The 15,252-nt window shown below is 38.1% G+C and overlaps 1 protein-coding gene across 1 annotated transcript in view; it reads left to right on the plus strand.

Moving 5' to 3' along the window:
- rspry1 (ring finger and SPRY domain containing 1) overlaps positions 1-15,252 on the plus strand; it is a 63,088-nt gene that overhangs the window by 36,809 nt on the left and 11,027 nt on the right. The window contains exons 5-9 of the mRNA XM_073069849.1: positions 873-931; positions 5,645-5,711; positions 6,684-6,815; positions 11,245-11,360; positions 14,306-14,449. Of these exons, the coding sequence (XP_072925950.1) occupies positions 873-931; positions 5,645-5,711; positions 6,684-6,815; positions 11,245-11,360; positions 14,306-14,449 (518 nt within the window). The remainder of the gene's footprint in view (positions 1-872; positions 932-5,644; positions 5,712-6,683; positions 6,816-11,244; positions 11,361-14,305; positions 14,450-15,252) is intronic.

A 15,252-nucleotide genomic window follows, 5' to 3' on the forward strand; every position in this document is an offset into this window, starting at 1 on the left:
CCCAGCATTTTTGTGTGTGTTGCTTTGGAAGAATTTCCAGCATCTGTAGAATCTCTTGTGCTTATGTAAAACTACTAAATGTTACTTTGGCTTTTGTTTGAACTCGAAACCCAGTTATCTAATTAATAATCCAGCTGTTTGTTTTCTGTGAGTATCCCTGCTCAGTGGTATTTTTATGATAATGTAATCAGTTGTTCTTCCCTTCCCTCCTGCCCATAGTTACCATGCCAGTGTGATTGATTATTTAAATGATTTGTAAAATTATCTGGGAAACCTGCTGGCATTTTATCCATAAAGGTTAACTCCTGTAGTTCATTATTGTTACAGCACGGGTAGGAAATAAGTAGTCTTCAAATATTTTAGCATCATGCAAAGTACTATGTTGTACTTCAGAAAGGGTGAGGAAACAGAAATAGCCTGATCAGTTCTCTCAGAGATGTATTTTCTGTTTTCACAATGGCTGTCATTGAAGAATAGATTGAATAGGTATTTTCCAAATTGAAAACTAACGTTATTTTGTACGTACAATTACGTATTCTGAGTTTCTCTTAAATGGTCCAGTGGAAGGCTGTATTGGTATTGCACAACCTCCCTGAAGTGTTTCTGCAGTGTAATTACATCATTCTTGGGTTAATTGCTGCTTTTATTATGGGTGTGACATGGAATGGAAAGTGTCAAAGGTAACCCAAAATCGTGTTTTTCTAATGCAGTGCTTTAACTTGTAGGTTCAAGAACAGTAATAGTTAACTTTGAAATTTAAAGAATGATCATTTCTTAAATTCCCTAAATCTTTGTACAGCAGTCAATTTCTGATAAACCAATTAAATTGTTCTGACAGAAGGTTACTTTAATAAGGTTTCCAATACTTGTAGGTCCTGCCAGCATTGGTCTTCTCAGCCCAGGCACTTTGGAATACTTACTGGAAAGTTTGGTGAGTATGAACAATGAATTAATTATTAAGATTTTTAATGAACTGAGCAAATTCAGTAGTTCTATTTCATCTATTAATATTATAATTGGCAGCAGTTTTAGTGTTTATTCACTGATTTGTACATACTGTAGTTCATGCAAAACTGCTCAGATGATATTAAATGGGCTTCATTTTGGTTGAAACTTTATATTTCCGGACTGAACCAAGAAGGCAATGTTAGGATAGATGACCAAAGGTTTGAACCATGTGGATGATTTAAGGAGCATCTTGGGCAAATAGGATGCGAAGGTTTATAGGTGGTATTCCAGGGATCCAAGGTACAAATGCCAGCAATTGCTACAATTCTGGGACAGATGTAAATCGAGCCAGATCACTGCTTGTCATCTTGGTTGTGCAACACTGAACTGCTGGATTACTTACTATACTGAGTACGCAATATCAGTTTGTCATCCAAGTCAGGATTATTCAAGATGTATTAGTGGAGATCAGTCAATTCATCCACTGCCTAAACATGTTCATTGATGTTTCTAGGCAGTTTTAGTATCAATTAATACATCTTAACTGAATAATTAAAGAATACAAGGAGCTACGATGAGAAGTTGCTTCAGCCCAATATCTCACTGGCACCATCATTTACATGAGGCAACTCGAGGGCAACAGCTACCATCAAAGATCTCATCGTCTAAGCTGTGCCATCTTGCAACTACCATGAGGCAGGAGTTACCGATTCCTGGAGTCCCACACCACCAGATTCAAGAACAGCTACTACCCATCACTCATTGGTCTCAATATGACCACTTTGCATTACAATAGGTGTTATTTGTTTTTGTTTTGTGTAATTTGTGTTCCTTATGAATGCTGTGCAGCTGATGCTATATATGCCTGTGATGCTGCTGTTTCCATTGCTTTGTGCATACATGTTCTTGTGCATATGACAATAAATTTGCCTTTGACTATCGTAAATTGTATAGTGAGCCATGAGCAAAAACTTTCTCTGCATCTGCGCCATTGACTACTTTGTCCCCCAAGAATCTATCCATAGGACACACCAATTTTTCATCTGTTCTGCCCCCCTCAAAGATACTCATCCAAAATCTGTCAATTTCCTTCAATACTCATGACTTCTAGCTTTAATAGCATTAGTTCTTAGCTGTCTGTGTATTGTCTGGTTGAACAGAAATTTTAAAATCAATCAAAAAATAGAAAGATCCTCTCCACACTCTAATGAAGCCTTTCAACATTCAATAGGCTTCACTGAGAACACCCCCCCCCCCCATTCTTCTGTATCCCAGAGAGTACAGGCCCAGAGCTCTTCATTTTATAAGCCTTTTAATGCCAGAATCATATTTGTGAACCTCCTTTGAACTCTCTCCAATGTCAAGACATCCTTACTTGGATAAGGGGCCCAAAACTACTGTCAATACTCCCAAGTGAGGCCTCACCAGTGACCTATAAAGCCTTGCTTTTATATTCTGGTCCTCTCAAAATAATGCTAACATTGTATTTCCCTTTCTCACCACTGACTCAACCTGCAAATTAACCTTTAGAGAATCCTGCATATGGACTCCCTAGTCCCTTAACACCTTGGATTTTTAAATTTTCTCTCCATTTAGAAAATAGTCTACCCTTTTATTTCTTCTACCAAAATGCATACCCGTACACTTCCCAACACTGTTCCATCGACCACTTCTTTGCCCATTCTCCTAACCTGTCTAAGCTTTTCTGTATCCTCTTTGCAGCACTATCTGTGACTCCACCTATCTTTGTATCATCCACAAACTTGGCCACAAAGCCATCAATTCCATCATCCAAGTCAATGACATATAATGTAAAAAAGAAGCAGTGCCAACTTATTGCTCTGTGGAACACCACTAGTTATCAGTAGCCAACCAGAAAAGGCTCCCTTTATTCCCACTCGTTGCCTCTTGCCAATCAGTCGAAGAATACTCCATCTTTCCTGTAGTAACGTGGCTCTTAACTTGTTAAGCAGCCACATGTCTGGCACCTTGTCAAAGGCCTTCTGAAAGTCCAAGTGCACAACATCCACTGATTCTCCTTTGTTTATCCTGCTTGTTATTTCTTCAAAGAATTACAACAAATTTGTCAGCCTAACTTTTCCCTTAATGAAGCCATGCTAACTTTAATCTATTTTATCATGTGCCTGTGAAACCACATCCTTAATAATTGACTCCCAACATCTTCCCATCCACCAAGGTCAGACTACTGGCCTATAGTTTTTCTTCTGCTTCTCTCCCTCAAAGAGCGGGGTGACATTTGTAATTTTCTGGTCCTCCAGAACCATGCCAGGATCCATTGATTCTTGAAATATCATTACTAATGCCTCCACAATCTCTTCAGCCACCTCTTTCAGAACCCTGGGGTGTAAACATCTGGCCCAGGTGACTTGTATACCTTCAGACCTTTCAGTTTCCCAAGCACTTTTTCCATAGTAATGGCAGCTTCACTGACTTTTGCTCCCTGATATTCTCAAACTTCTGGCATACTGCTAGTGTCCTCCACAGTGAAGACTGATGCAGAAGACTATTCAGTTTGTCCACCATTTCCTTGTCCCCCATTACTACACCTCCAGCATCATTTTCCAAGCAGTCCGATATCTACACTTGCCTCTCTTTTACACTTCATGTATCTGAAAAAACTTCTGGTATCTACTTCAATATTATTGTCTAGCTTCCCTTCGTATTCCGTTATTTCCTTCTTTATATTTTTTTTAGTTGCCTTCTGTTGGTTTTTAAAAGCTTTCCAATCTTTTAAATTCCCACTAACTATTGTATGCCCTCTCTTTTGGCTTTTATGTTGGCTTTGACTTCTCTTGTCAGCCACATTTGTGTTAATCTTTAATGCTCTAGCAAACTTTCCTGCAAGGGTATTGGACTCCGTTGGGTTCAGCTGTTATCCATCTCTTTTGAACAGGTTGTATATTTCCCAGAAGTGATTGCAATGATCCAGAGATCTGCACCCTTTCTCCCTGCACCAGTTCTAGAGCCATGCATTCATCTGCCAAATCATTCTATTCTTACCCTCACTGGCATGTGACACAGGCAGCAATCTGGAGATTACTACCCTGGACGTCCTGATTTTTAACTTACTAGCTAGTTTCCCAAAATCCCTTCAGAACCCTTCATCTTTCTTACCTATGTTACCTATGTCATTGGTACTGATATGTACCAAGACCATTGGCTGCTTATCTTCCCCCTTTGGAATGCCATAGATATTGTCAACATGGATTTTCGTGAGCCATTTGACAAAGACTCTCATAGGAGGTTCTTGCAGAAGATGGGGTGCATGGGATCCACAGTAAATGGGCTGTTTGTATTCAGATTTGATTTGCCCATTGAAGGCAGAGGGTAGTGGTTGATTGGACTCATTCTGCTGGACGACTGTGACTCGTGGTGTTCTGCGCGGGTCCGTACTAGGACTTCTCCTGTTTGTGATAAATGTCAATGGTTTTTTTAAGTTTGCAGATGATATGAAGATTATGTTGTGGATAGCGTAGGAGACTGGCAGAGGATATAGTGGGATATAGATCAGCTTTCTGAAGTTATATTCCAGTATTGACCCCACCTGGAGTATTCATTCAGTTTAGTCGCCCAATTATAAGTATGTCAAGAGTTTCAAGAGGGTGCAGAAGAGGTTTACCAAGTTTGTTGCCTGAATAGAGAGGGCATGTTCTATAACCGATTATGAGAGGGATAGATAGAGTAAATAGCCAGTATCCTTTACCAATGGTTGAAATGTCTAATATCAAACGTTTAAGGTAAGGGGGTAAGCTCAGAGGAGATGCGCAGAGCACAAGATGGCAAACCTTGAAGTTGATGGGCTACAGTAGCAGACGACCACACCTGGTTCCACTCCTGTAATTAATAAAGTGGCCACTGAGTGTACATGCTATATTTAATTCTATCATTTAACCCTTGCCCTAAACGTTGGAAGTAAGAAAAAAAGATTTGATGCATTGAATGGAGTGGATTCCATTTTTCTATCATGTTTTAATTTTGCTTTTTAAAATTTTACACATCAGTTAAACATCTTTCCATATTAGAGTGATCAAAAGCAAATCTGCTAGACCCTCTGTTTCTCCTTGTCTGGACCAATACATAATAAATATTCAATCGTTAATAAGTGAATCTGGATTATAATCACTAGCACCTATTCTTGCCATGGTATCACTTTGTCTGAGTTCCAATTAAATGCTTGGCCCAGCTGCATTGGTCTAAGACCAACTTGGCTAATTTTCTTGCAATTACTGGATATCTGTTCTGAGGAGATGTTCTTGAGCAAGTTATAATTTGTTAAAAAATGTTCCTGCATGGGTAGATTGGACTATTTTTACTTAATAGTTAAGAATATGTTCTTGAGAATAAGTTTGATTCTATTATAATGAAAACAATACAATAGAGTTGATTAGTATTGCACTACTTTTAATCATTTCAGTTGAACTTAATCTTGGAATTCCTTCAAATAACTCTACTAATAAATTACTTTTAAATGGTAGTCCATTTCTACAAGCAATTGTGGAACTGTCTCTGTTCACCATTTACAAATAGAGCTATAGACTCTGTTATTTGCTTACACATCCCTAGAAAAGAATCCAAAATGATAATATTATAATATTAAAGACTTAAATTAAGACTAAGGAAAAATTCTGCACTGCATCTATGGAAATGAATTTATTGTGTGACTCTTGTATTACAGAATGTAGAGTCTCACCCCATGGTCATGCTTTTCTCTCTTATTGCCCTGGAGAAGTTTGCACAAACAAGTAAGTCTTTTGGTAATATACAGATCTGAGGGAGACATTCTTTGTGTGTATTTTTGTTTGAAACAAACCCGTAGTGCATTGATTGCTCAGGCATATGAGTAGGCCTGAGATTCCAATGGCAGCCAATTCATGGTTGGGAATACAGTGCTGAAAGGTTACTGTCTCTGTCACTCAGCATCAGTAATTTATATTTGTATGATGGTTTCCCTTCAATCCAAAAGGCAATGATTTACATTGAAATTTCAAAGTATTTCTGAAGGATTCCTATAAAATGTGCATGTATACCTTTAGAAATTCCCAGTGTACTATAACTTGTTTCATCTTATAAAAGTTAGATGTGTTAGTTATCTAAAGAAAGCTGCTTAAAGTTTTGGCCACCTGTTTCCTCCAGCTGCTGCCAATAAGCAACATGTCCTGCAATCTGAATCTGAAATCCTTATTGAATACATCAGTGACTGTTTGGTACTTAGGGTCTTTAATTCTAATCATCACCCGCCCAAGAAATATGTAATATGTCTTTTCCTTTTCAAAGCCCTCTTTGCATTTTGCAATTCTGTTATTTGATTATTCCTATGTACCTGTTCAATCCATCTTGCATCATGTCACAACAAATGCTGTTTTAGCAGTTTATCCAGTGAAATGTCAATCAGAATTATCAATAGTAAGTCCTGGTATAATGTTATGCAGATTTAAAGCTGCTTTTAACCCTTGAACAATAGTGACACAAAGTGTAAAGTCAGTCTTCAGTTTTGGACATGTGTGTTGTTATGAATGTTAAATGGTCAAACCGCTGTACAACAAATAGTATTTTAAAGCTGCAAACTGCTATACTTAACGTTTGCGCTTTTTAAAACAAGGACTACATTTTTTGTAGCTGCAAGCAAGCATTATCAAATGTAAGTCTTGAAGTATGTACAGTACCTTGAAATTTTAAGGAGTGTACTTATTGAAATAACACAATTTTAATTGCAGGTGAAAATAAATTAACCGTCTCTCAATCATACATTAGTGATCAGCTACTAATTTTGGAATCATGGGTTAATCACAGAGATTACCTGAAACGACAGGTTGGTTTCTGTGCACAGTGGAGTCTGGATAATTTATGTAAGTTCATAATTTTTTCTCAAAGTGCTACTTGGAACTAAATCTTTCCTGGATAAAGTATTCAAATTTTATTGATGTTGTAGCCAGTTAGAATTGTTGCTGTACAGTATATCTAAAACCTGAGTAAATAGATATAAAGTGCCGAAGTACAATGCTACATAAAAATAATTCTGATATTAACGTGGAGTAAAAATTGAAGTTGTATCCAGAGAAATTTTGAAATCTGCTGACAGGGCTATGAACACACACGATTATCCTTCAGGCTTGTTTTATCATTCAAGATTATAGATGAGCTGATCAAAGCCTCAGCATTGCATTCCCATCCACTTATGGTAACTTATTTCTTCTGACTTATTAAGTATCTGCCAAGCTCTCATAAATATTCAAAACTGGTACTTCCACCGCCCATGGAAAAGTTCCACAAACACTCCCTCAGAAGGGTAAAGAAACCTTATTTTATCTATCTCAAATAAGTGACTCCATATTTTGAGTAATGACACCCTACTTCAAGATTCTCTCACAGGAAGTAACTCCTCCAAGTCCAGGCTACGAAGAACCATGGTTTATTTTTGGTTTAGTGAGGTTGCCTTGTATTTTTCTATTCAAGCAGGTACGAAGCTAGTTTGCTAAAATTTTCTATAGGTTAATACAGCCATTTCAGATACTGGGCTAGAAAGCCTTCACTGAACTGTTAAAACTTTGTGCATCACTGGTCTCCTTTAAGAAATGATGTTAGAGTACTCAAGGCATGGTCTTGCCAGTATTTAATGTAGCTGCCATAACCTTCCTGCTTTTGTATTTGATTTCCCCTACTTCTTTTTGAAATGCATGAGCATTGGCAGGTAGGGAATGATCCACTGGTGCGTCTGTCCTGTTTCTTACAACTGAAAAGGCTTGTGTATTTCATAGACATCCCTCTTTCCCTATCTGCAACTTTTGGAAAGCTCACTTCCCAAGCCAGTGGATAAGGATGGAATAGAAATTTTGGTAAATGTGTCTGGCCCTAAGCATTGCTCAGTTTAATCTGATCCATGGTCCAATGTTTTCTAACATTCTCCATGTAGACACCTGTTCTAGCTGTAGATTGCAAAAGGGGAATTAAAAGTTTGCATTCACCCAATAGTTTCTATTCCATAGGTCCACTAATCTGGCATGGTGTACCTCTAGCATGTAATATTTTGGAGTGTTCTGGTTTAGAGCAAGAACAGTACAGAACACTACTGGCCGTTTGACCTACAATGTTGTGCCAGTGAATATTAACCCCTTCCTGATCAATGATCAATCTAACCCTTCCCACTTGAACAGTCCATTTTTTTACGTCCCTGTGCCTATCTAAGATTCACATTAGTGCCCCTTTTGTATCAGGCAGTGTGTTTCAGGCACTCGCCACTCTTTTAAAAAAAAACACTACCTCTGCATCTCCCCTAAGCTTTCCACCACTTATCTTTAAATGGATGTTCTCTGGTATTGGCCATAGCTACCCTGCAAAAGTTGCTGACTGGACACTATCTACGCCCCTGATAATCTTATACACCTCTGTCAAGTCGCCTCTTATCCTCACACTCCAAAGAGAAAAGACGTAGCTTGCACAGCCTTTCCTCACAGGGCATATTCTGTAATCCAGGCAGCAACCTGGTAAATCTCTGCACCCTCTCTGAAGCTTCAACAGCCTTCTTATAACGAGGTGACCATAACTAAACACAATACTTGAAGGTTTCAAAGGTACATTTAATGTTAGAGAAATGTATACAATATACATCCTGAAATGCTTTTTCTTCACAACCATCCACGAAAACAGAGGAGTACCCCTAAAGAATGAATGACAGTTAAATTTTAGAACCCCAAACTCCTAGTGTAATCTAGCCAGTTTTATAGAGCTGTAGCATTACCTTGTGGATCTTGAAATCAATCCCTTGGACTAATGAATGCCAGCATAACATACGCCCTTTTAACCACCGTATTAACTTGCATGGCAACTTTGAGGGATATATGGATCTGAACCCTAAGATCAGTCCGTACTAACCTTGTACTGTGCCTTCAGTTGAATCTTACAAAGTATATCACTTCTCACTTCTCCATTTTGTGCTCCATCTGCCATGTCTCCACCCAAATACATATCCCGTCTATCCTTTTGTAACCTGCAACAGACTTCTGTGCTCTCACGGCACCTCCAACCTTCATGTCATCTACAGATTGACTAACCGTCCCACCAGTTCCTCATCCAAATCATTTATAAAGATCAGAACTTCACTAGTCACTGACCCAGTCAAAATATGCTCGTATCTGCTACCACCCTCTATCTTTGGACGTATTCATTCCAAGTCCATGCAGCCAGGTTTGTGCAACCTAATCACAAAATTTGGATAAAAATTGTTGTAAATGTTTGCTACATATTTTAATAATCATTAATGTAACAGGTTTAACTTTGCTGCATATTTAGTAATATTTTCATCTTAAAGTTTATTTTTCTTGCAGATCTTAAACTCCTATTCATAATTACATCCAAATTCTAACATGAAAGATGATTTGGTCTTATTTCTGTTTCCTTCAACTTCACCCACCCTTGCGTGCCAAGTGAAACTAAATTCTTAATTGAAGTCTGCAATTAACTATTATTGAAGGAAGATTTTCTTCTCTAAATTTGCATATGTATTTTCTCCCCCATTTATTTCACCTCATTTTACAGGTGTGGGACAAGTAAAAATGTAATTCTCTGCTGTATCATTCAGCCTGTTGCAGAAGTGAATTGTTTGACAAATGATAGCAATGATGCATCTACCATTTTAATTGACACAAATAGCAAACAATTATAATTGGGCAAAGCTTCTGAGCAGATAGCTCCTCTTCTCAGCTCATAAATCCATTCTTTTTTAATTTCTAAAGTTTAGGAGTAAGCTTTCTGGACTGCTGGCAACAATGGGTCAGAATGAGCCTTTACCAGTTTTTCCCTTTCAGCCCATGGAACTGGATTCCTAGGTGCTCAAGTCAGTAGTTGCTTAAACTGGTGAAAAACACCCATCTACATTTCGATTTAAACATCTCTATTGTTACGAACCCCGTAACTGGGTCACTTACCAGCAAAGATAGAGAGGTCTGTTGAAGTCTGATGGTACTATTTTTACCAGTATTTATTGATAAAAATACACAAAAATAATATCAATGCAAACATACAGATAATATACGTCGTCAATACTAAATCTAAGAGTGCGGGTATCATAATAATCAATAAGAAATAGCTCAATCGTTGTCTAGGGGATAATGTATTGTCCGATGGAAATATAAAAGTCACTCAGTTCATTCAGTTCATACAGGCTTCAGCCTTTGGGGACCGCTGGGTTTTCAATTGTTGGAGAGAGAGAGAGGTTTTGAGAATAGAAACTTGCCAGCTTTCCTTTATCCGCTCTTGATCCGTATTCGTCCTTTAGCGAGGCCGTTCCGTGGAAGACTTGTCATCCGGGCAAGGATGGACACACACACAAGCCTCCACCGGTCTCATACGTTTCTCCTGGTGTGTCTAAAGGGGTTGTTCCCCAGACCCTCTTTTATCCTTACTCACGGGGTCTCAGATGTCAATCAGGTTGGGATGATGCAATCCCTCAACCAGCCCACTCTGGTCATTCCCTGAGGGCTTCAGTGAATAGTACAGTACTCAATACACAATTCCGTCTCCAAGAGACAATGGCCGTTATCAATGGTTCCGCCTTGCTGAGGCCAGGACACACATTCCAAACCCTTGTGGATTCTGCGTGTCTCTCTCTCATTTCCTGGGTCCCAGACCTGAATTAATAGCGATCTTGTGATTCTCAAAAAGGAGGAGGCTACTTTGTACCCTTCGGCCCCTCAGAGTTGTGGCACGTTCGTAACACTATAAAGAACCATAATTAAAAATCAGTGAATCATACTCACAGTTTGCGATCTTGAGTTTATGCCTCTCATCTTTGATAGTCTTGACCTAAAGACAGCCATGCTGAGCTACTCTCACTTGTTAAGCAATGATAAAACTCAAATATAACAAAGTTCACTTAAAATATTCAGTAGCTGCTGTGAACTACAATCTATGAAAGAGGTTCCTTTTAGTAATCTTAACGAGGGTGGCAATGGAATTGCTTGTCTGCACAAGCTATGAGTCCCACAGTCTTAAAAAGTGACAATTAGGCACACGTTGATATTTGAGTTTTGCAAATTCCAATATGCTTGTCATCGAACAAATGAAAATATTTTGGAGGGCTTGGTGTGTTCATGCACTTAAATTGTGATGAGAACAATTATGTATCACCAAAGCTAATGGTTCATTTTGGCAGCACAAGATATCCTCATACAGAATGATATGAGTTGCTGCTTGCTGCTAATCTAAAAGCATAATGACGTTGGGTATTGTTCCTCTTAATGCTACGTGCCTTGCCTAATAATTTTTGTTCTTTAAATGTAGTTTTGAAACCGAAAAGGCAGTTCACTTATGAGAAGGTAGATCTCAGCCACATTAATGCAATGTTGAATAGCAACGATGTTAGTGAATACCTCAAAATATCACCAGATGGACTAGAGGTAAGTTTCTGTCTCAGGACTGTTTCTGTAAAATTAATGTAATTTTGTGAAGTTATTTTTGAAATATTGCAATTCATTATTTTGCACAATCTTAGAACTGCAATTTATGAGCAGGGTGCAAAAACTGCGAAAGGATAAAGATGTGGATAAAAGCATGGAGTTTGAATATAATTATGGATGATAGTGAAGGAAATAGTAAGCTTGAGAGACTAAATCTGAATGTGCTGGACTGAGCTGACCTTTTACCACAAAGTGATGCCTATGAGTAAAAGATTTTATTTTAATTATGATGGTTCTTAGTTTTTCCTGTGAGATTGCAGGTCAATCATAGTATTAGATTCCTTGGCCTAGGGGGAAAAAAACAACTAGCTTTAGAGGAAGCATGGCAGGAGTTTGCTGGTGCAGTTGTCAGTGGGCTTATCCTACAAAAGGCTGAAGGTAAAACCTTATTCCCAGAGTTTAGGGGAAGTGCTCATTGAATGTAAAATTTTGAAGGGTCTTGATAGACAATATTGAAAAATAATTTTACCTGACAAGGCAATCTTAGGATATTTAAAGCTATGCTGATGATATGCGAAATAAAAGTAGAGGAATGTGATCTATTATTTTAATGGTGAATGATCTAGCCTTAATTCCTAGAAATTGATTGACCTATTCTCTGCAGTTCTTGTACACTTTGTGACTTTTCCCTTTGAAATTATCAGAGCAAACTAAATAATAAGGGCTACCAAATTCGTATACTTTCCAAATTATAAACCACCAAGTTTTGTCACTGATCATTTGCAAAGGCTGTTGGAACGACTGCATTATCAGAGAGCTACCATATACTTATTACATTATTTATATTTATTGCATACAGTCATACAATTACAGATGTTTAAAAGTAGTGGCAATTTAGGTAGTTCTGATTCAAGTAGTTCAAGTACCTTCCAATGTGGAGCCTCGGTGTTCAGACAAGGGCTCTGATTTGATCATAAATTTACTATTAACTGATGTTAGAAAGTTCATAGTAAAGGTTTTGTGGCTACCACAGACTACTGTGCTCCAAAGAGAGAAAATGTACTTGTGAATGCTGCTCTTCATTTCTGCTTACTAACTCTTAGTTTGGGAAACATCCCATACACAATGATGAATAAAGAAAATTTGGATGCTCAAGCAGGTGTGTTGGTCTGTTATCTTTCTTTAGTGTGATCAGTTGCTTCTTGAATTTGGATATTCATATGGCTTTAAAGTTGAGCAATGCTCTGAAATCAACTACTTGAACAGTGAACTACTCAATCCTGTAGATTTCCCTAACTGAAGCAAAAAAAAAGTTGCAAAATATTCTAAATACTTGGACGGAGATTTTTGTAAGGTGTCTTTCCTTCTCTGGGTTATATTGTAGGTAGACTGTTCTTTTTATTTGGATTGTTCCTGGTTTATATCGCCAGAACTTCATACCCATAGTTGTTACATATCTTAGATATACTTGACTAACAAAAATGGATCAATGTTGACCTTAAATTTAGTTGATCCGGGATCTACTGGTACTCTTAAGAGGATTCAAAGTTTGCATGTCTGCTGTGCAAACCTCTTTATTTCACTGTCATCTTTTTGGTTATTCCCCCTCACTGGAGTTTTCTCAACTGGAGAAATGTTGCCACCACCCACTTGCTTTATTCCTTTTTGTCATTAGCAAGCTGATATCTTTGATGTCAAGCTTTCTAAAATCAATAGAATATAAAGTTTATGCAGTTATCTGGTAATGTAACCTGTTAGGTTAGGGAGTCATTTCAGTGATTTTTTTTGCACCCTTGCCATTTCTGACATTGTACAGCAGCATTTGGAAAAATGCTATGTCATTCTCAGTGATTGTCTTTGACAAGTTATTAAAGTCATATTTTTCATGAAGTTATTGCATTTTAGTAAGGAGGGTAAGTTGCACTGTATAAGCTAGAGGGTACAATTATGAGAGGTACAAAAGTTCTGAAAGTAGCAGGTGGGTTGAAGTAATTTTAAAAACAATAAACTGGATTCTAGGCTTTATAAATGGAGGCATTAAATACACAGGTGAATATGTCAATGAACTTTTAAACAAAACACTTTTGGATGCAACTAGAATGTTCTGTTCACTTCTGAGTGGCACACTTTAGGACAGATGACGACATGGAGAGACACAGAGACAGTTTCACATCGCCAGTGGTCATTGATCAGGGCTCAATTCCCACCACTGTCTGAAGGAGTTTGTGCGTTCTCCCCATGACTGCATGAGTTCTCTCCAGGCACTCCGGTCTCTTCCCACATTCCACAGATATATGGTTAGGGTTTCACTGTATGTTTCAATGCTTCAATGAACATGTGACAAATAAAGCTAATCTTTTAAAAATCTTTTAGAAACAAAGCATGTTACAGTGTTTCTATGGCTTTTATTTTTGGCAGCTGAAGTGAATGGAGAATATCACAACTTTCAATTGTCTGGTGAATATTGTTAGGACATCTTTAATTACAGTTTATTTATTTATTTGTGATTGAAGTGGTCTTCAATACAGCTTATAAACAGGCCAGTCTTTAGGTGACATCAACAGACTTTGTATTGATGGCTTCAGACCAAACCAGATGACAAGTCTGTGTGTTTCAGGCCTGTGGCTCTATATTAGCAAGCAAGCTTGTAGTGTGTTTTCTTTTTCTCTCCTCCTCTTATTCTTGTGGCAAAACATTATTAATGCAGCAGTATTTTGTGGCCTGAACTTGTACTGTTGTTATATTCCAAGACCAGTGTAACCTATCACTAAGGTCAGAATCTCAAAGTTAGCATATGATTCCTAGTGGAATCTGGAAAAAAAATCTGCAATTAACAATGCAATCTCATTTTTTTCAATTATAATTTTTTAAACTGTCCAAAAAGACTTTTTTAAACCCCAAGGTTATTATAGCATTGAGGATTTAGTCTGTTTGTCTTCTTTCAGGCTCGCTGTGATGCATCCTCTTTTGAGAGTGTCCGGTGTACTTTCTGTGTGGATATTGGCGTATGGTACTATGAAGTAACTGTAATTACTTCTGGTGTAATGCAAATTGGTTGGGCAACTAAAGATAGCAAATTTCTTAATCACGTAAGTCACCCTTTTTCTGTTCTTGTTCTTGTGTACCCTGTATTTACTCAGAAGACGGATACAGAGTCTATAGAAAGGAGTAAAGCAGCAGTGAGGTCATGAACCCGATACAGATCACAGAGGAGGGGTGTTCGCTGTCTTGAGGCAAATTAGGGAGAATAAATCGCCAGGGCCTGACAAGGTGTTCCCTTGGACACTGGGAGGCAAGTACAGAAATTGCATGGGCCCTGGCAGATATACTTAAGTCATCCTTGGCTCAGGTACCAGAGGATTAGAGAATAGCTAATGTTATTCCACTATTTAAGAAAGGCTTTGAAAAACAAAAGTGAAACACCTCACACTTATCTGCATTAAATTCCACCTGCCATTTTTCGGCCCATATTTCCTGCTGCAAGCTCTGATAGTCTTCCTCACTGTCAACTACAACCCCAATCTTGGTGTCATCTGCAAATTTGCTGATCCAGTTAACCACATTATCATCCAGATCATTGATATAGATGACAAACAACAACGGACCCAGCACCAATCCCTGCCACGCTCCACTAGTCACCGGCCCTCCAATCAGAGGCAACCATCTACTACCACAACTAATCCCACAAGCTCAAAGTCTAATCCAATTTACTACCTCATCTTGAATGCCATGCGACTGAACCTTCTTAACCAACTTCCCATGCAGGACTTTGTCAAATGCCTTACTAAAGTCAATGTAAACAACATGCACTGCTTTGCCTTCTTCAACTTTCCTGGTAACTTCCTAGAAAAATTATAAAGATTGGTTAGACTTGACCTATGACACACAAACT

Source organism: Hemitrygon akajei, chromosome 17 (assembly GCF_048418815.1).
Source record: "Hemitrygon akajei chromosome 17, sHemAka1.3, whole genome shotgun sequence".
In the NCBI taxonomy this organism is placed as follows: domain Eukaryota; kingdom Metazoa; phylum Chordata; class Chondrichthyes; order Myliobatiformes; family Dasyatidae; genus Hemitrygon; species Hemitrygon akajei.